Source organism: Callithrix jacchus, chromosome 7 (genome assembly GCF_049354715.1).
Source record: "Callithrix jacchus isolate 240 chromosome 7, calJac240_pri, whole genome shotgun sequence".
Taxonomy (NCBI): domain Eukaryota; kingdom Metazoa; phylum Chordata; class Mammalia; order Primates; family Cebidae; genus Callithrix; species Callithrix jacchus.
Window position 1 is genome coordinate 96,842,050 of NC_133508.1, and position 21,052 is coordinate 96,863,101.

At 37.7% G+C, this 21,052-nt stretch overlaps 1 protein-coding gene across 5 annotated transcripts in view; it reads left to right on the forward strand.

The window, feature by feature from the left end:
* The first annotated feature begins 16,059 nt into the window (after window positions 1–16,059).
* The window catches only part of HOOK1 (hook microtubule tethering protein 1), a 64,228-nt gene continuing 59,235 nt past the window's right edge, over window positions 16,060–21,052 (forward strand). Inside the window, exons 1-2 of one of the 5 annotated variants that reach the window (XM_054236325.2) lie at window positions 16,060–16,135; window positions 16,358–16,506. In XM_054236325.2, the coding sequence (XP_054092300.1) occupies window positions 16,441–16,506 (66 nt within the window). In that variant the 5' untranslated portion in view covers window positions 16,060–16,135; window positions 16,358–16,440. Of the gene's footprint in view, window positions 16,159–16,357; window positions 16,507–21,052 lie in introns of all 5 variants that reach the window. The other 4 variants (XM_078333023.1, XM_054236326.2, XM_078333022.1 and 1 more) reach the window with 4 other exon arrangements.

Below are 21,052 nucleotides of genomic sequence, written 5' to 3' on the forward strand. Positions count from 1 at the left end.
TTTATATGTTGAAGCACCCTTGCATCCCTGGAATACATTCCACTTAGTCATGAGGTATAATCCTTTTAATCTAGTGTTGAATTTTGTTTGCTAGTATTGTGTTGAGAATTTTTGCATCTATGTTCATAAGGGATATTGGCATGCCATTTTCTTTTCTTGTCCTGTCTTTGTCTGGCTTTCATATCAGGGTAATGCTGGCTTCAGAGAATGAGTTCAGAAGTATTTCCCCCACTTCTTTTTGGATTTTTGAAAAGAATTGATGTTCTTCATAAAATATTTGGTAGATTTTGCCAGTGAAGCCACCCTGTTGTGAACTTGTATCTGTTAAGAGTTTTTGATTACTGAATCAGTTTCCTTATTTGTTTTAGGTCTATTCAGATTTCATCTTGAATCGATTTTGGTAGTTTGTGTGTTTCCAGGAAATTGTTTATTTTGTCCATGTTATATGATTTTTTTCATATAGAAATGTTTATAGCACTTCCCATAATTCTTTTTATTTCTATAAAGCTAATAATAATATTATGGCTTTCCTTTTTTATTTTAGTAATTTGAATCTTCTTTTGGTCTTCATCAGTTGAGCTAAAAGTTTGGCAATTTTGTTGATATTTTCGAAAACAAATTTTGGTATAATTTCTTTTATTTCTGCTCAAAATCTTTATTATTTCAGTGCTTCCATTTGCTTTGGGTTTATTCAGCCTTTTGTTTGTTTGTTTGTTCGTTACTTACTTAGGAAGGTTAGGTTATTGATACAAGATTTTGTTTTAATGCCGGCATTTAACACTATAAATTTCCCTCTGAGCACTGCTTTCATTGCATCCCATAGATTTTGGTATGTTGTGTTTTCATGTTCATTCATATTTATTTTATAAATCCCCTTGTGATTTCTTCTTCAGCCCATTGGTTATTTAAGAGTATGTTGTTTAATTGCCACATATTTGTGAATTTTCCAGTTTTCCTTCTGTTATAATTTTGAATTTCATTCCAAAGACATTTGTTATGATTTAATCTTTTAAAATTTATTGAGATTTGTTTTAAAGTTTAACATATGGTTCATCTTGGAGAATGATCCATGTGTACTTGAGAATATATATTCTGCAGTGGTTGAATGGAGTGTTTATATATATATATCTCTTAGGTCTAGTGGGCTTATAGTGTTATTCAAGTCCTCTATGTCCTTGTTGATGATCTGCCTAGTTGTTTTACTCATTATTGAAAGTGAAGTATACAAATGTCCTACTCTTATTGTTAAACTACCTACTTCTGTCTGTAACTGTCCATCTTTGCTTTATATATTTTGGGGCTCTGTTTATAAGTTTATAATTGATATATGTTCTTGATGGATTTACCCTTTATTATTATGTAATATCTTTATTTGTCTGTTGTAACAATTTTTTTTGAGATAGGGTCTTGTTCTATTGCTCAGGTTTGAGTAGTACAGTGGTACAATCACATCTTTGTATAATCACATTTTGCTATTTGCTTTCTATATGTTATGTTTTTTGCTCTTTAATTCCTTCATTACTGCCTTCTTTTGTACTAAATACCTATTTTCTAGTATACCTTTTTGATTGCTTTCTTATTTCTTTGTCTACACATTTTAAGGTTATATTCTTTTTATTTAAACTATTTATTATACTTTAAGTTCTGGGGTACATGTGCAGATCGTGCATATTTGTTACATAGGTATACAGGTACCATGGTGGTGGTTTGCTGCATCCATTGCCCCATCACCTAAATTAGGTATTTCTCCTAATGCTGTCCCTCCCCAATACCCCCAGCCCCTGCCAATTATCTCCTAGCCTTCCCCTTCGCTCCCCAGGCCCCAGTGTGTGATGTTCCCCTCCCTGTGTCCATGTGTTCTCATTGTTCAACACCCACTTAGGAGTGAGAACAAGGGGTGTTTAATTTTCTGTTCTTGTGTTAGTTTGCTGAGAATGATGGTTTCCAGTTTCATCCGTGTCCCTGCAAAGGATATGAATTCATCCTTTTTTATGGCTGCATGGTATTCCATGATGTATATGTGCCACATTTTCTTTATCCAGTCTGTCATTGATGGGCATTTTGGGTTGGTTCCAAGTTTTTACTATTGTGAACAGTGCAACAATAAACATACATGTGCATGTGTCTTTATAACAGAACAATTTATAAGCCTTTGGGTATATACTCAGTAATGGGATTGCTGGGTCAAATGGTATTTCTATTTCTAGATCCTTGAGGAATCGCCACACTGTCTTCCACAATGGTTGAATTAATTACACTCCCACCAACAGTGTAAAAGTGTTCCTATTTCTCCACATCTCTTCAGCATCTGTTGTCTTCAGATATTTAAATGATCACCATTCTAACTGGTGTGAGGTGGTATCTCAATGTGGTTTTGAATTACATTTCTTCTGGAGGCATCATGCTATCTTTATATAATATGACTACTGTAATCATTACTTCAAACTATATTACAAGACTACTGTAATCTAAACAGCACAGTACTGGTACCAAAACGAAAATATAGACCAATGGAACAGAACAGAGGCCTCATAAAGAATGTCACACAACTACAAACATCTGATCTTTGACAAATCTGACAAAAACAAACTATGGGGAAAGAATTACCTATTAACAAATGGTGTTGGGAAAACTGGCTAGCCATTTGCAGAAAGCTGAAACTGGATCCCTTCCTTACACCTTAAACAAAAATTAACTCTACTTGGATTAAAGATTTAAACCTGAGGCCTAACACCATACAAACTCTAGAAGAAAACCTAGGCAATACCATTCAGGACATAGGCATGGGCAATGACTTCATGACTAAAACACCAAAAGCATTGGCAACAAAAGCCAAAATAGACAAATGAGATCTAATTAAATTTAAGAGCCTCTGCACAGCAAAAGAAACTGTCAATAGACTGAACTGGCAACCAGCAGAATGGGAAAACAATTTGCAATCTACCCATCTGACAAAGAGCTAATATCCAGAATCTAGGGAGAACTTAAACAAATTATAAGAAAAAACAGGCAACCCTATCAAAAGTGGGCAAAAGATATGAACAGACACTTTTTAAAAGAAGACATTTATGCAGCCGACAAACATATGAAAAAAAGCTCATCATCACTGGTCATTAACATTGTATTCTTAGTGATTTCCCTGAGGATTACAATTAACATTTTCATTTATAGCAATCTAATTTCAATTCAACTTAGTTTCAGTTGTATACAAAATGTTTGTATTTATACAACTCTATCCCTCTCTTTACGTTATTATTGTGACAAATAACATTGTGTCTTCATAAACAGATTTATAATTTTCGAATTATGCAATTGGATTTAAATCACATAAGAAAAAGTGAGAGTTACAAACAGAAAGACATTAATACCGACTTTTATATTTATCTACATAGCTACTTTTACTGATATTTTTGTATTTTTTTCCTCTTCTGCTTCCTTTTTCATTTGTTTTGTCGTCTCTGTAGTCTTTCCTTCTTTATTCTTTATTTTCTTCTTTAGAACATTGATAGGAGAATAGATAAAAGTGCTTTTTGCTTAGGATTGACTTGGCTATTTAGGCAATTTTTTTGTTCTATATTAATTTAAACATAGTTTTTTTCTAATTCTGCAAAGAAGATCAATGGTAATTTAATGGGAATCATGCTACCTAACTTCAAAATATACTACAAGGCTACAGTAACCAAAACCATATGGTACTGGTGCAAGAACAGACACACAGACCAATGGAACAGAATAGAGAAGTCAGAAATGAGAGCACACACCTACAACAATCTGATTTTTGACAAACCTAACAAAAACAAGCCATGGGAAAAGGATCCCCTAACTAATAGACAGTGCTAGGAGAACTAGCTAGTCGTATGCAGAAAATTGAAACTGGACCCCTTCCTTTACACCATATACAAAAATTAACCAAGATGGATTAAAGACTTGAATATAAAACCCAAAACTATAAAAACCCTAGAAGAAACTCTAGGCAATACCATTCAGGACATAGGCTTGGGCAAAGATTTCATAATTAAAATATCAAAAGCAATTCAACAAAATCAAAAATTGACAAATGGTATCTAATTAAACTAAAGAGCTTCTGTGCAATAAAAGAAACTAAAATCAGTGTGAACAAACAACATACAGAATGGGAGAAAATCTTTGCTATCTATCTATCTATCTATCTATCTATCTATCTATCTATCTATCTACCTACCTATGTGTCTTCCAATATCCAGACTCCACAAGTAACTTAAACAAATTTACAAGAAAAAAAAAACAACCCATCAAAAAGCAGCCATTAAAAAGTGAATATAAACAAATCCTTCTCAAAAAGACATGCATGCGGCCAAGGAACATGAAAAAAATCTCAACATAACTGATCAGTAGAGAAATGCAAATCAAAACTACAGTGAGATACCATCTCCCACCTGTTACAATGGCTATTGTTAAAACATTAAAAAAACAACAGATGCTGCAGTGATTATGAAGAAAAAAGAAAGTTTTCACGCTGTTGGTAGGAGTGTAAATTAGTTCAATCATTGTGGAAGATAGTGTGGTGATTTCTCTAAGACCTAAAGGCAGAAATACTATTACTTGGTATATACCAGAAGGAATATAAATCATTCTATTTTAAAGATACATGCATACATAGGTTCATTACAGCACCATCTACAATAGCAAAGTCATGGAATCAACTTAAATATCCATCAATGATAGACTGCATAAAGAAAATGTGGTACATATACACCATGAAATACTATGCAGCCATAAAAAATGGAATAATGTCCTTTGCAGGAACATGGATGGAGTTGGAAGCCATTATCCTCAGCAAAGTAAAACAGGAACAGAAAACCAAACATTGCATGGTCTCACTTATATGTAGGAGCTGAATGATGAGAATGCATAGACGTATGGAGGGAAACAACACACACTAGGTATCTGTTGGGTGGGGAGAGCATCAGGAAAAATAGCTAATGGATGCTGGGCTTAATACTTGGGTGATGGGATGATCTGTGCAGTAAACTACAATGGTACAGGTGTATCTATGTAATAAGTCTGTATATCCTGTACATCTACCCCTAAACTTAATTTTTTTTTAAAAAGAGAAAAGTGTTCTTTATTATTATTTTAAATTGAGAAGCTTATAATGTTATTGGTGAGTAATCCTTTTCCTTGTCTTTGATACTCACACACTGTGCTACAAATATGTCTCCATGTTATTTATTTGTCCTTTTAAGGTGCAAGTCCTGAGTCTTAGATGTTAAGCATAATATGTGAAGGAACTCTGTTTTATATTTCTCCACATTTCTAATGTCAAGGGAAAGGCTCTATCTAAAGAGGATATTCAACATGTGGTTGTTGATTTTGTACTAGATACCTCACCTCATTTTTTCAGGCAGGCAAACTATTATTGTCTCCACTTACAGTGAGAAAACTGAGAGCCAACAGAGTTCAGGAACTTGACCAAGATAATAATAAAGAGGGGACAAAAACATGTTCTTCTCTGCTTTGTACCCAACATTGTTTCTCAGGCAGCTTGTTTCAGTTATCATTTACAAGCCTACAACAAGCTTTCCCACCACCAGCACTAACTTCTGGCAACAGATAGTACTTGTAATGAATAATCCAACTGAAACAGCATTCAGTTTGAGATGCCTATCTGTTCTTTTTGAATAAACACTGAAAGCAGATGAAATAGGAAATTGTTTCCCACAGACTTTTTGAGCAATAGGGAAAAACATTTGAACCTTAACCAAAGGACAATGCGAGGATGGCTGTACATGCAGATTATGATGAACAGCTTCAAGTGAAACCCAGAAGACAGCATGACCAGAGTTTGCCCTCCTTGAAACTTGAAGTGGGTGAAATTTGCATTCTCAGCACCCAGACCTACTTGCTTCACTTGGAGAATGGCCTGTGGCAGTAGGTCACAGATGAAGCTTTTAGGGTCAAACGAATAAGGATTTTAATTCTGGGATATCTATAATACAAACAGTAGCTTTGAACAAGTGACTCCCTCACTTGCAAAAATAAGATTTTTATGAGGATTAATTTAAATCATGTAGGTGATGGTGCCTGGAATAGAAGAAATTGATACTAGCTTTGGTCCTTCTTTCACAGGCCCTCTAACTTAACCATTGCCACCATTACCCTTTATGAAATAAACAGGCTGATAAATATGTTTACCCTAAAGTGTAAATGACCCTTAGGTTAAATATTATAGTTTTTACAAGAGTGACCCTATTTTAACAGGTGACTAAAATCTCATTTTCAAGGAATGAAATTATGAAATGGGGCCTGCTTTGCTCATAGACATCCAGTCTTAATAAACACCATTCACCGCAATATGGAACCAGGGATCCTTGAAGAAAAGGCTGATTGCAGGGTAGGATCAAAGAAAGTACAAAATGAGCCTGTAATATCCTGTGTCTGGAAGTACACAAAAAATAATATGCAAAAAAGATACAGAAGCCAATGTGAAGGCATTCCCACAGGCTGACCTTCTGATAGACTGATTATTAAAATGAATTGTGTCAGGAATGGATTGCAATATGCTGAGTGAAAATATATTTATAGTCCATATTTACACTTAAAAAAACTTAAAGATGGGTGTGAAGAAAGGGGAAAAACTGTTTTTTTATAGAACAATATCAACTAATATATATCAAAGAAATAGTGGAAATAGAAAATCACTACCCTTTTACAACCACCATAGTAATACTTGATTCTGGTAATAAGTATTAATAGTACTAAAGGCATTGAGTGAAACAAATTGGGTGTAAAAATATATGCACACACATTCTCAGATTATATTTAGTAATAATAATGGGAAAATACCTTTATAATGGAGAGATCTAGTGGACATCATTCTAATCAAATGATAAAATTTAATGTCCTTAGTAATTAGACAATCTAATACCATGGTACTGCTAATGTGATACACTAAGCTCACAATATAATATCTTCCAAAAATAGTTAAACCAAATCTGATCACAAAAGAACAATCCAACAAATCTACTAGACTCTTCAAAAATGTTGCTGTCATGAAAAATCTTTCTTTCTTTCTCTCTCCTCTCTCTTTCACACATGCACGCATGCGTGCACACACACTTACACACACACACGCACACAGAGTGGAAAACTGGCCTAGATTAGAGGATACTGAAGCAAGATGTCAAACACAGTGCATAATCCTGATTCCTTGACTTTGAGACCACAAAAGAGGAGAAAGAAAAAAATAATTGTGGATTATTAGATAAATTTAAAGGATTGCACATTAGACAATACTATTATGTCAATGTTAATTTTCCCAACTACAATAATTCTATGTGATTAGGTAAGAGAATGTTCTTATTCTTCAGAGATATATACTGAAGTATTAAAGGGCAAAGGGTAATTATTTCTGTTATTCTTGAGTTATTTATATGCATTTGTCTTTCTGTCTCTCTATCAATGTGGTAATTACAACCTAAAAATCGACTCACAAGTAATTTAAAAAAAATACAGCCTCACAAGTAGGCTAGTTATTTAATCCAAATGGCCAACTTAATTATTCTTCAAAAAATTTGAGGTTTATATGAAAAAATGGGTAAAAACAATAATTCAACCTCATCTTCAGGTACAAAATTCCAAAAGCTTTACATATTCAAGGGCCCTGAGTCATTTACTATAGTCACGAACCTGAGTCAGTAGATTCTCCAATTAATTCTCATTAATTTCACTCATCTAGACACGATGGCTTTTCTTGTTTCATGGTGTTTAACGAACAGAATGTTGACTCCCTGAAGAACTATTTCAATAACAAGGGAAAATATAGAAACTGCAATGATTGAAGAAGGATTTCATATGTTCTGTTTTATTTGCAATGATTGTCTTTAAAAATCAGCTCTGATCTCCCCAAAGAGGATTCTCCTTTTCACATTGGGAAAGAGGTTTTATGAGGTATGCAATTTATTAGTTGTATGAGCTCAGGTACCTCTTGATGCATCAGTCCCTCATCAGTAAGATAAAATAAAAATATATTACTTACTTTATCAGGTAGTTAAGGATAAATGAACTAGCATAAGTGAAGTACATTAAATAGTGCATAGCACCTAATAAGTGCTCCATACATTTTAGCTATTATTATTATTGTTTATAGTTTTATGATTGGATATGTTTGTCATCACCAATCGTGTTCACATGAAACCTTTTCATAGGGGCAAGTCCTTTAATGAAATGTGCACCTCCCTCTTTTCTGTATAAAGCTAGCTTCTACTTAGTTTCGTTTTTCATTATTTCTTGGTCATTTTGTTTTAAAGCTCTCTGGGGAATATTCCAAAACCACATTAGAAAGTCCTTATTTACTGGGTTAAATTTTTTTCGAAAATTTTACAAGCCATGACTGAATTGCAGGGAATTTTCTGCAGGAGCTTTTAGTAAACCCTCAGCACATCTTTCCTGGCATTCCCATTTTTGCTCTTTGTTCTTACAGCACAATTTGTTAATGTTTATGATTAAGTAGCCCCCTTTTCTAATGTCCATAAATGATCACATAAAGTTCTTCCCTCTATCATTTTGGCATTTTAAAATGTATTATATCATACATAACTGATACTTATCTAACACATTGAAGGAAGGCAAGACATTCTAGCTCCTTAGGCAAATATCACTTTAATGTATTTTCAATTGATATACATGTGGAGGCTTCAGAATACCACATTCTGTAACAATAGTTTCAAATGTAGTTTTCTCAAGTGATAATAAAGTATAAGCAATATTTCTAACATAGTGATCTCTATCATCCTTAAACATTATGTTTTTATTAAATCTGTGAAATTCGTCTTGTAAATGTGATTTTATCTACTTTCCATATATATAGTGTAATTAAATAATTTTAACCTAAAAAAATTAATTTTCAAATCACTTAAGAACAATAGGAATAGCCAGGCATGGTAGCTCATGCCTGTAAACCCAGCACTTGGGAGGCTGAAGTGGGAGGATTGCTTGAGCCCAAGAGTTTGAGATCAGCCTGAAAAACATAAGAAGATTGCATCTCTACAAGAAATTTAAAAATTTAGCTGAACATGGTGGCATGTGCCTGTGGTCCCAGCTACTCAGGAGGCAGAGGTGGGGGGATCACTTCAGCCCAGGAGTTTGAAGCTGCAGTGAGCCATGATCATTATATTGCACTCAAGACTGACATGGTGAGATCTTGTCTCAAAAAACAAACAAACACACAACAACAACAAAATAGGAAGTAACCTTTTATTCTGTAATTCTTGCTTTTTAGAGACAAACATCTGTGGATTAAATGATTAGACACTCACTATGTGTCACTGTTTGGTCTTTGTTTTAAAAACCTGCTTACATGGATTAGAAGGATTTTTGTACATAAAAAATAGGTCACCAACTGAATGAGAACCACGGATCATCTCTTCTAACAGAGTGTAAAATGATGACAGGTCTTGTGATTCACTCAGATAAACTGAGATATAAACTCCAGGATTTATGATACTTTAGATTAGTTACATTATCAGTGCATTTTTACTAAAAATGCCTATTTTTACTTGATGTTTTTAAGTACTTGAAAAAAATGCTACATTTATCTTGTTATTTAAATTTTTTCTCATCAGAGTTATTAAGGACAAGATAAATTAGGTGTGATTATATTTGATTTAGAGTTTTGGGGTGAGTTTACATATGCTTAATCAATGAAATGGTGACATTTATTTTCACTTAATAAATGGCAAGCTAAATACTTTTCCCTGTAAGTTTAAAACATAATTGATAAAATTACTCCATATAGTGATTTATCTTTTTTGTAACTTTTGTTTCCCCAGGAACCCCAGTCTTAAATCCTCCAAGGTGTCATTCATTCAGTTAGCTGACACTAATCCCCTACATGAAATTATAACTATGGCTACAATCCTTCCTCATTTTGGAGCCTTCTACTCCAAGAACCAAAGCTGCCAGCATTCTTCCTCTGTGACTATTTTAACGTTGTGGTTATGATATCTATTGCCACACTGTCAGTCATACTTGCCCACACTTAAACACCATTCTTTCCCATTCTGAGTGATGGCACCCTCATCCCCACCCAAAGTGACTGTGGGTGCTACTGCTCTAGAGAGTGTACTGTGTTGTGCTACCTGGATATCTCCAGCATCTGGGAGTGTTTCCAGCAGACAACCATCAGCCATCAGCCTTCTTTGTGAATTGCCTAGGCTGCCATGCCATCTCTCCAGGGCAGCCCACATGCAATGAATGATTTGTCAACATGAAAGCATACAGACCAAGCTCCCTTCATTCAAACTTGGAACAATTGGAAGGAACATTTCAGCTTCAGCACTTCCCAGGGAGAAGTTGAGACTTTCATTGAGCCTGCACCACAGCCCACTATCTCCCTCTGCCCACTACTGCTTCCTTCCCTCCTTTCTCGCAACTGTTATTTCCAAGAGCATTTCTTAATAATCCTCCAACATGCTAATCACCATCTCAGGGTCTGCTTCCTGGAAACTCCGATTTACAACAGGCTGCAATAACAGAAGTCCTTAAAGTTAAGATTTGTTTTTCTGTTTATGGTAGAATTTTAAAATTTCTTGCTCTATGGATGTGCATTCTTCAGTGACAGAGATGCCTTCTCCCTTCTTTTGAACTTTCATTTGGCTTCAATTTCTCCATTGAAATCTTAGTGTAATCTCTTTGGTCAGCCCAACAGGTTGGCAATAACATCTCTTGGAAGTAAAATGCATTAAAAGGCAGTTTCATTAAGTGATACAAAATCTGTGTAAGTCTACAAAGCCCTAGAAGTAAAATTTCCAGTACCTCATCCAGTTTTAAATGAATATTAATTTCATAATGAGTCAGTTTCAAGCCAGTGTGAAAGGTAACTGAGTATTTATTTTTATACATAGTGGGAAGGAATCCACATCCTTGTTCATCTTTCTCCAGTCTCTACCTTAATAGTTACACTGGCTGAAAATATCCATAGGCTATTTGTCCTATCTTCCCAGTTCCATTACCTAAACGTTCAGATCCAAGTCAAGTATGTTTAAGATTGTTCCCTTAACAGAGAGCTAAATCTTAGGCATGATGTCTGGGATTGGTCTTGCTTCCCTAAAACCTAGTATGGTATTTGATGGAGCTCAAATACACTTTAGGTATTTGTGCCCACTGTGGTTACAGGCCTAAGAACAAGGAGGTGTTGTAAAATGTCAATTTTCATTTTTGTCTCTCTTCCTATGACTCTGCCTAGGGCATATAAATCTCCTCCCCTAGGGCCTGGATGCTATTACTCCAAAGTACCTCCTAGATTCTGAAAATTGTCACAGCTCCTGCATTCAACTGCTTCTGGACTTTGATGTTGACTTGAAGCAGCCTGCGTTTGATATTTGCTATACATCTTTGCATGTTTGATGGCACACCACTCTTGTGAGCATCATCTAGAAAAGCAAACTAATCCCTATGGTGGCTCTCATATCATTCTGGCTGCCTCTGTCTCGGCTGCTGAGATTGAGCCTATGTTGCAATTTTTTTTCCTCCTTCTTTCTTCCCTCCCTTCTTTTATGCCTTCATCTTTCCTTCCTTCCTACCTTCAACATTTGCAGGACATGTGTCTGGGGGTCTGTAGAAGGGAAAGCGTTACCTAAACAATGCTGTCAGAATTCTCTATGTGTGGGTTCAATAATTTGCTTCTGGAATGAATGCTTTGCTGCTGACATTCAATTGCACTATTTGCTGCTGGCATGGTCTCTCTACTAGCAGGACTAGCAGGAACTGTGTGACTACATCTATGCCTGTCCAGGTCAGAGTCTTCTAGATGATATCCATTCGGAGACATTCACAGTTACCTAGAAATCAGCAGAAAGAGCCTTAGAATTCTTCATTTCTTAATTTCATCACATGTATATGCAGGACACAGATATCCTCTTTACAAGTAGAGCCTACTACAGTTCTATTTAAAGTGCCGAGCTAGGAATTTTCTCCTCTTATCATTTATCTATTTACTTACAAACCAACTCAGAGCCTAAAGATCTCTTCCTGATCCTTTCTCTCTAACACATACAAAAAAGTTAATTTTAAGTAAAAAACTAATATTCATCTATTTTGGTGAAATTGGAAAATACAAAAAGATGATAATTACCATGAATAGCGTTTTTACTAATATTTTAATATTTTCTTTCAGGTTTCTTTGCAGTGCACACATGTGCACACACACACACGTATGGTATAAAGAATAGCTAAAATGTATTGAGCAACTACTATAAGCTAAGATTTATATTAAGCATTTCACATACATTTTATCCTGACAACAATCCCTATGAGGTCATGTGGAAAGAACTGGTTTTGTTTTTGTCTGCAAGAATCATTCTTCCTTTCAGTGGGCAACAGCCTTGTGATCTTGCCTTGTATCTGCAGTCAATGTGGAGCAGCCAGTCTAGGTGCTTTATCCTCTTCTGGAAAAGGGTTAGACACAAATCCCAAAACAGGCGAATCAGATGCTCTCCCTGGAAATGGAATCTTGAACAGAATGATGCAGAAAGACTGAGCAGCCATTTTATCCTACTCATCCAGGTGGTGGTATCCTAAAAAGACTCCCATAGTTTTTGCTATCCAGATCCAATGAGCTATTCTGGGACCTGCAGTTTCCCATGCTGGGTTCTTCAGCTCTTCCTCTGAATCTGTGAACCCTCTCATATCCTTCCAACAACCTTAAAAAAAAAAAAAAGCTACCAGGTGTGGTTTCTCCAATTTATCACCAAAAAAAATCCTACTCAATCTAAAAACACACAAATATACTAGTATGATCCCAGTTTAGAGAGGCTGAAACTGAACACTGAAATTGCCATTTGCTCAATAAGTGATATCAGGTCTCTACAACACTAAGCTTTGTGCTTAATTTTCGCCAACTCTCTTCTCAGTGTCTCTATGTATGGATGCGTATGCATGCACACATGCCTGGGCACACATGTGTATGTGTGCATTTATTCCTATATATATCCTTTCACAATTGAGATTCTACCATATTCATAATTTTAAACATTCTCAGGCTTTACTCCTTTTTGTGACAATAAAATCACTGTAGAAAATTTCAAATTCACTGTAAATTACAAAGAAGGTAAAACTACCTAGACATTATCATCATCACTATCAACATCTTGGTATATTTTCTGTAGCCTCTTTCCTTTTTGCTCTTTCTGGGTGTGTATGCATACAATTTATATACATATACCCAGGGACACCCAAATAGTGATCCACACATAAATATATATATACGTATATATATGTATACTTATATACATATATATAAATATATATATACACACACACACACACACACTTATTTATTTATTCAATATAACGATGGGGTCTCACCATATTGTCCAGGCTGATCACAAACTCCCACCTCAGACTCCCAAAGTGCTGGCATTACAGGCTTGAGCCATTGCACCTGGCCTATGTATTTATGTATACGTTGGGATCTATGCTGTATGCACAGATTGCATAATGACTTTTTTTCTTAACGTTATGTGACAAGCATTTTCCTGAGTAAACTTATTTTAAAATATTTTAATGCTATGATACATTTCATTGTATACATGTAAATTACTGTGTTTAATCACTTCTCTGCCAGACATTTAATAGCTGTTTCTTTTCTTTTTGCTTTGATAAATAGTACTGCAATCAATAACTTTGTTGGCATATGATTATTTTCTTAGAATAGATTCTGGAAGTGAAATTGTTGGCTTAAAGACTTTGAACATTTTAAAGCTTTTTGATATATATTGTCAAAAATCTTTTCAGAAAGACTCTACCAATTTATAATCCCACAGCTAGGGTTGAAGAGTTAGTTTCACTCCACTCTCCAAACATGGATGCCAACTTCTAAAGGATTAATGCCAGTTTAATGTAAATGATAACCCATGTTGTATTTAACATTTCTTCTAAAGACATTTTTTTGATTATAAAGTAATACAAGCTAATTGTAGAAAGCCTAGAAAATATGAACGATTACAAAAATCATCATTTTTCGTTTATATCTAACCATTCCTTTGTCTCCTTGCTGTGTATATAATAAATACATAAATAATATTTATAATATCGAGGTCATATGGTTACTTTCGTCTAATCTTTTTTTAATAGTATACATTGTGACAACTTTCCTGAGTTATCAAATATTCTCCAAAACAGGAATCTGCTGTAAAATATTTAGCCTTTCTTGCTTATTGGGCATTGATTGTTTCAATCGATTATACAATTGATTAATACACAGCATTGCCATACATATCATTGTTCAAAGCCTCCGAATGCACTTATGATTTTGGTAGAATTTATGACTGGGAAGCAGAATCCATTGGAATAATGAGTTTAAATGATATGGATATTTTAAAGTTTCTTGATAAAGATTGTCAAATTTTCCTTTCCCTGATAACTTACTCTCTATAAAGTCCAGAAGCATAACTTAATTGCCTCTTACTTACTCTCATGAATTATTTTATTTGAGTAATTAGGTCACTTGTGGCTCTCAGTTATAAATATGTTGAGAAGTTCCCATATGTATATATGTTTATAGTAACTCACTTGCAAAGTTTACAATTTACATTTACCATGTATATTTACATTTTAATTACAATGATCTTAGGAATGTGGAGGTTGGGGGCTACAGGAGAACAACCAGTGGGGAATAAAGTCAGGATTCATACCAGGTCTTCAGTTCCTAAATCTTGTAGTTTTCATTAAATCACATTACCAATGTTCCTAGCATATAAAGTGACTCTGGAGGCGTTAAGAAAGTTCTAGAATGTTAAGGGAGTTAATAGCAAACACATGTACTGTATTTTTAGAATGAGACTGATTTGCACTTGGGGGCTTTTAATTGCAGTCGTCCATCAGTTTTAAACTTTCAGTGTCTAAATATAAAAACGCAGCAATATTAAAAAAAAGACAGCTGTTTTCTTACTCAGAGCATGAATTGATGAGTTTATGAATGAGTGAAGTGACAGCAAAACTAAAAATAGTCTAGCCCTTTTCAATAACCTAAGCCATCTATCGGTACCCTGGAGAGCTTCCAATTTTAGGTCACCTCCCCGCGCCCCTTCTACCCTGCAACATTCTCAGAAAAAGCAAATTTTCAACTACCAAAGGAAAATGGGTACACTGATATCTTCCATGTTTTTCAAAACATTTCGTTTATTTTGCTACCTGAAACGGTCTTACCTTTTGCCCCAATGTAAAGTAAAATTGCTATGATCTATGGTCCCGTGAGAGCTTATTTAAGAAGCATTGACGGATTTTATTTTTCTTATAAATGTGGCGCATTTGCCATGTGTGCAAATGAAAACACCCATTTCCAATGAGTGCCTAGGAGGAAATCAGCTTTTCCTTCCTAGAAGAGTTTTAATTCATGGGTATGATTTATTTATTCATTCATTTTTTTTAGACAGAGTCTGTCATCCAGACTGGAGTGCAGTGGCGCGATCTCGGCTCACTGCAACTTCTGCCTCCCGGGTTCAAGCCATTCTTCTGCCTCAGCCTCCCAAGTAGCTTGGATTACCGGCATGTGCCAACAGGCTCGGCTAACTTTTGTAATTTTAGTAGCGATAGGGTTTCACCTGTTAGCCTGGTTGGTCTCGAACTCTTGACCTCAGGTGATCCACCGCATCGGCCCCCCAAAGTGCTAGGATTATAGGCATGAGCCACGGCGCACGGCTTGTAAGATCTATTTCTGAAGACAATTTGGAAGCAGAGTGTGGGCCTCTACAGGTGCAGCCAGGCGGTGTGCTACCTCGAAGAAGGCGGGAAAACACCTGACCCCGGCCGGCCCTGCCGCCCCTTCTGTCACTTCGGCCACTCCGCTGTGCAGGCTTCAGCCTCACCAATCCCCGCCGCGCACGCGCGCTCGCCTCCCGCGCGCAACCTCCCGCCCCCGCCCTCACTGCACCTGCCAGGTCATAAACCTCTTCCCACTCACTCTCGCTCCCTTCCCAAAGCTCAGGCTTGTCTCACGTTGATTGGTCAGAGCCCACGAGGGCACGTCCAATCAGCAATCCCTCCTGCGCAACCTATCCCGGTTCTTCCCGCCCCCGCCCCGCTTCGCCCTCCCCGCCGGGAACCTATCTTCTCTGTGACTGGTGCGCGCTCGGGTCACTCAGGGCGGCGGGGTGAGGTGTGCAGGAGTGGGCAGGACGGGTGAGAGGAGGGAAGGGGTTAGAGGAGGCGGGGCTCAGGTGCCCGGCTGCGCAGCCGGGACCCAGCCGGGGGAGGGGGCTAACGCTGGAGCGAGGCGGGGGCGGGTGAGGAGGGGGTGACGCCGGCCACATTGGCAGCGCGAGGTTTCGCGCGTGAGCGGCGCGGGCCGGGCCCGATACCGAGCTTTCCCCGAGGCTAGCAGGTCGTCGACGGCTGCTCTTGGAGGAGCGCTGGGAGGAGGTAGCTTCGGTGTCCGCGGCGTCATCGACGGCGGCACCGGCCATGGAGGAGACGCAGCAGCCGCCGCCGCAGCCCAGGCTGCCGCTGTGCGACAGCCTCATGATCTGGGTGAGTGAGAGGAGGCGAAGGGGCGAGGGGGCCGAGGCGAGGAGCTCGGGCGCCCAGTTCTCCCAGGTGAGCCGGGCCCACCTGCACAGGGGTCCCGGCGCGCCCTGCCCTTCGCGCCTCGTGTCGTCCTTGACGGAGAGGGTGCCACCTGCGGGTCGCCGGGCAGGTGTGTGTGCACGGGTTGGTGTCCGGGGGTGGGGGTAAAGGAAGCTCTGGGGTTGTAACGGTGGAGGCTCCGGCTTCAGCCAGAGGATTCGACCTGCATGGTGTCCCTAACAGCTGAGGGATGAACCAAGTGCCCATCCTCTTTCCTCCCCGCTGCCCATTTTCTCCCCCTGAACAGCGCCCCGAGTCCCGGACTTCCTAGATCGCTGACTCTCTTGCCTTCGTCCGCTTGGGCGTGAAGACCCCTTAAACCTAACCCTGCAGCCCCAAACCACCTTGCTCTACCTGGACACAGGTGGCCAGGAGGTGGCTGGCTGTTTTAGTTCCCAGACTAGTGCTCTTTCAAGACTTTAGAACATCCTATTTTGTGGAAGCCGCTTCAAAGATATGTTTCCACGTATTTTCTGTCTGGAGAAAAAGATAGGAGTGGGGGGCTTATTTTCTCGCTGGCCCCCTCTTCCTCCAAATGGACAGCATTTTCTTTAAAGAAAATGAGATGGCATTTTTCTTTAGGATTTATGAATGTTTAGGATTTTTGTTAATTTGTGTTTGGTCTGGACAGGCATGTCTGTCTCCAGATTTTTCAGTATTCCTATCAGTAAAACGACGTCCCACCTCTTAGAGTTACTTAGATGTCAGTGTTGGCATTCAGGTGTGGTTCTTAACCCATATTGAGCAAGGATGGTGCTTGATGATCCATAAGGTGCTGTTGATGATGCTTATCCCAAAGCAGTTGTTGAGTTGTGTGTAGGGGAGTGTGTGCAGAATGGAATGTAAACAGACTGGATGAGGAGGCTGTAATCGGTTGAGATTCCGTAGTGATCTCCTACGCATCTAATTCGAAAGAATGAGAAAGTTAGGTTTATGGAAGTGTGTGAAGTCTATTGGAAATAACCATAATTTAAAGCGACTTTTACACTTTGTGAGTAAATAAGTTTTGCTTTTAGTGGAATGCAAATATTTAGGGTTTGTGAGTTAAAAGCAATTAGCTAACCGTTCAGCTGTATTTTCATTTGAAAGAGTTACTAGGGTGGAAGTGCTGTATTTAAGACTGTCATGAAACAAGGCAACATTACTTTTAATGGTTTGTTTTGTTAAAACAGGCCAATTAAAGGGTATATCCGAATCTGTTACATTGTTGTTGTAAACCTCATCTGACTGAAGTGTTAAACTTAGTCTTTATGATGTCATTGACTTACATGTGAGGTGGTGGAGAAACACAGAGTTTTCTTTTGTGTTGCAATATTTTAAAATATAATGTGACTGTATCCATTCTTTTAACCAGAATTGATTGACTTCCACTGTTGAGCTAGGCACTGCGAAGGGCTGGAGTGGTAGCCAGAGCTGTGTGTAATTACAGTGGAAGGTAAAATTCCTTAAAGGCTACAAAAATATTTTAAACCAAATGATAAAGAATTATAGATAACAAAGTAAAATTGGTCATTTGCTTCAGTCCTCTCTTGGACTGCTGAGCACTGTGGAGAAAACTGAATGACTGCAAACTGTTGCCTCTACTAATGCTGCTACTGCCAAATGCACCTTTTCTCATAAGATTGCCCATGCCTAAGAATAACCAGTTTCTCTCACACTCCTCTTAGCAGATCTTCATCAGTATTCTGTCTGTGCCCCCAACTCTTCTTCCTCTCGGGCAAGTGACCACTTCCTTATCCTTGGCTCTGGGTTTAAACTGCATCCCTTCCACATCTTCTTAAATGTTACTGTATCATTTGTTCCCTTTCTGTACTTACATCTACTTTCTCTCCATTGGCTCCTTTCTCTCTACATATAAACTTGCTGACCTAATCCCCCTTTTTAAAAAAGAACAAAGAGCCACCACTCCATGTTAAAATCATATTGTACTTCCCCTTTCCTTCACAGTCAAATTTGAGTTGTTTTATACTCACCCTTTATGCTTCTTTCACCCTCGTTTAATCTTCAACCCACTACACTTGAGTTTCTTTCCTCTGTGGCTTTCACTTTATTACCAGTTTGCTAAATCCAGTAAGTGTTATATTATTCTTTTCTCACTTGATGGTTCCTTTGTGAAATTATATTGTCTTGATTTCTGGTTCTCTGTTGCTTTTTTATTTTTTTTAATCCTCTTTAGATGACGCCCAGTGAAATTTACTCTTTTTTAAAAAAATTAACTGATTATTTTTGCCTTTGCCAGCAACTGCATTATTGATCTTACCTCACCTACCCAACTTTCTCTAAACTCACCTCACTTTTCAAGCCCAATCACGCTGCATTGACTTTCTATTTGTCGAAGAAGCTAAGCTGTTATAATGCATCAGGGATTTTTTTTTCCCCTGTACGTAGAATGTTCTCCTTCTAGTTCTTCCAGTGTTTGACTGCTTCCATCATTCAGATCTTGGGGCTGATGTTGCTTTTCAGGGACTCTTTGTTACAGCTATTTCAAAAGTAGTGACCTATTTGTCTCCCACCCTTATCCCGCTGTAACCAGTTAACCTCTTTCTCTTTTTATCTATAACACTGTACTTTCTAAAGTAATCCAGTTGGCGTTTGGGATCAGAGCTCTTACATGACATATTTTCTGCTCTGTCCCTAGGAGAACACTAACAACCATTGCCAATACGACACCAACACTGAATCAAAGTGGTGATGGTAAATATCACTGCCTTGGTTCTGACCTCAGAGACTAGTATTTTGTCATTAAGTATGATATAGCTTAGTTTTTTTTTTTTTTTTTTTTTAAATACTCGGGAGTGGATTTTTAACCAGATCATAGATGGTTATTGGATTTCAGCAGGTAGAAATTGGGGAAATTAGTTCTCCAGACACAGGGAAGATCCACTAGCAGTAAAACAAATGGTCTCCTTCAGCTACAGATTAGACGGAGATAGTGGAGCATATACATTTGTCATGATAACCCTGGCCGGGAGATAGAGGATTTTAAAACCTTATGATGGGGCCAAATCGTGGAGATAAGACAGTTGGGAATAACTCTTTTTTCAGCACTGGGAGGAGAATGGAGCCAACAACAGAATGAGAGAAGTCATCAAGAAAAGTTGGTTAGGTGAAGGGATGCGTCTTGTGACTTTTTTTTTTAAATTACATTTTATGATTTGGAACTCACCTTCTTAAAATAATTGGTTCTTAGAAATATTATACTGCTAATTACTAGAAAATTCAGGGCAAAACGGTAAATATGGACATTATTTACATGGTGGAGGACATGTATGAGAGTTTGAAGAAATGTTTATATAAAGATAAATTTAATTCTGCTGCTTGGTTCTGTGACATGGGAAATTTGTTTAATATCTTTGGACCTTCCTCTCGCCAATAAAATTAAAAGGTTGGACCAAATATTTTTAAATGCTTTTCTTGGTTCTTGCATACTTTGACAGGCAGATGAAGGAAAGAATAATAATATGTACCCAAATTTAGAATATTATTAAAAGTTGAATTATTTTTATGAAGATCTTAATATTCAAAGCAATGATTGTCTTTTTGTAATGAGGAACTAGAGGAAGAAAATATGAAAATAAAGTTGATCTAAGATTGAGTTTTTGTTGGCTGCCAGTTGTGAAAACTTCCATCTTTCTTGATTTCTGTGACATTTATATTGAAGTAATTTAGGAACAGCATTTCCACATTTCTGATTATTTGTTTGATTTATTAATATAGAAGAAAGTAAAGTAGTTATTTGCCAGACTGTGTTTAGTGATGGACACCTGTGGAAGCCCTATCTGTCCTTTTTGGGTCACTCACTAAAAAGACTTAATTTTGAAAGAATACATTTTCCAAGATGGTGAAACCCCATCTCTACTAAAAATAGAAAAAAATTAGCTGGGCATGGTAGCGGGCACCTGTAATCCCAGCTACTAAGGAGGCTGAGGCAGAGATTTCCTTGAACCTGGGAGGCAGAGTTTGCAGTGAGCCAAGATTGTGCCACTGCCCTCCTGCCTGGGCGACAGAGTGAGACTCAGCCTAAAAAAAAAAAAGGAATACATTTTCTTTTGTCTGTCTGCTTTGAGCTTTGACCTCACTCTCCCAACTAAGATTTTTTTTTTTTTTTTGAGACGGAGTCTTGCCCTGTCACCCAAGCTGTAGTGCAATGGCACGATCTTGGCTCACTGCAACCCCCATCTCCTGGTTCAAGCGATTCTCCTGTCTCAGCCTCGCTAGTAGCTGGAATTACAGGTGTGTGCCATCACACCTGGCTAATTTTTGTATTTTTGGTAGAAACAGAATTTCACTATATTGGCCAGGCTGATCTCAAACTCCTGACCTCAAGTGATGTCCCACCTCGGCCTCCCAAAGCCCTGGGATTATAGGCATAAGCCACTGCTCCTGGCCTCCCCACTAAGCTTTTTAATTTATTCACTGTTCTTGGTTGTAAGCCTTTCAATTGAGCCAA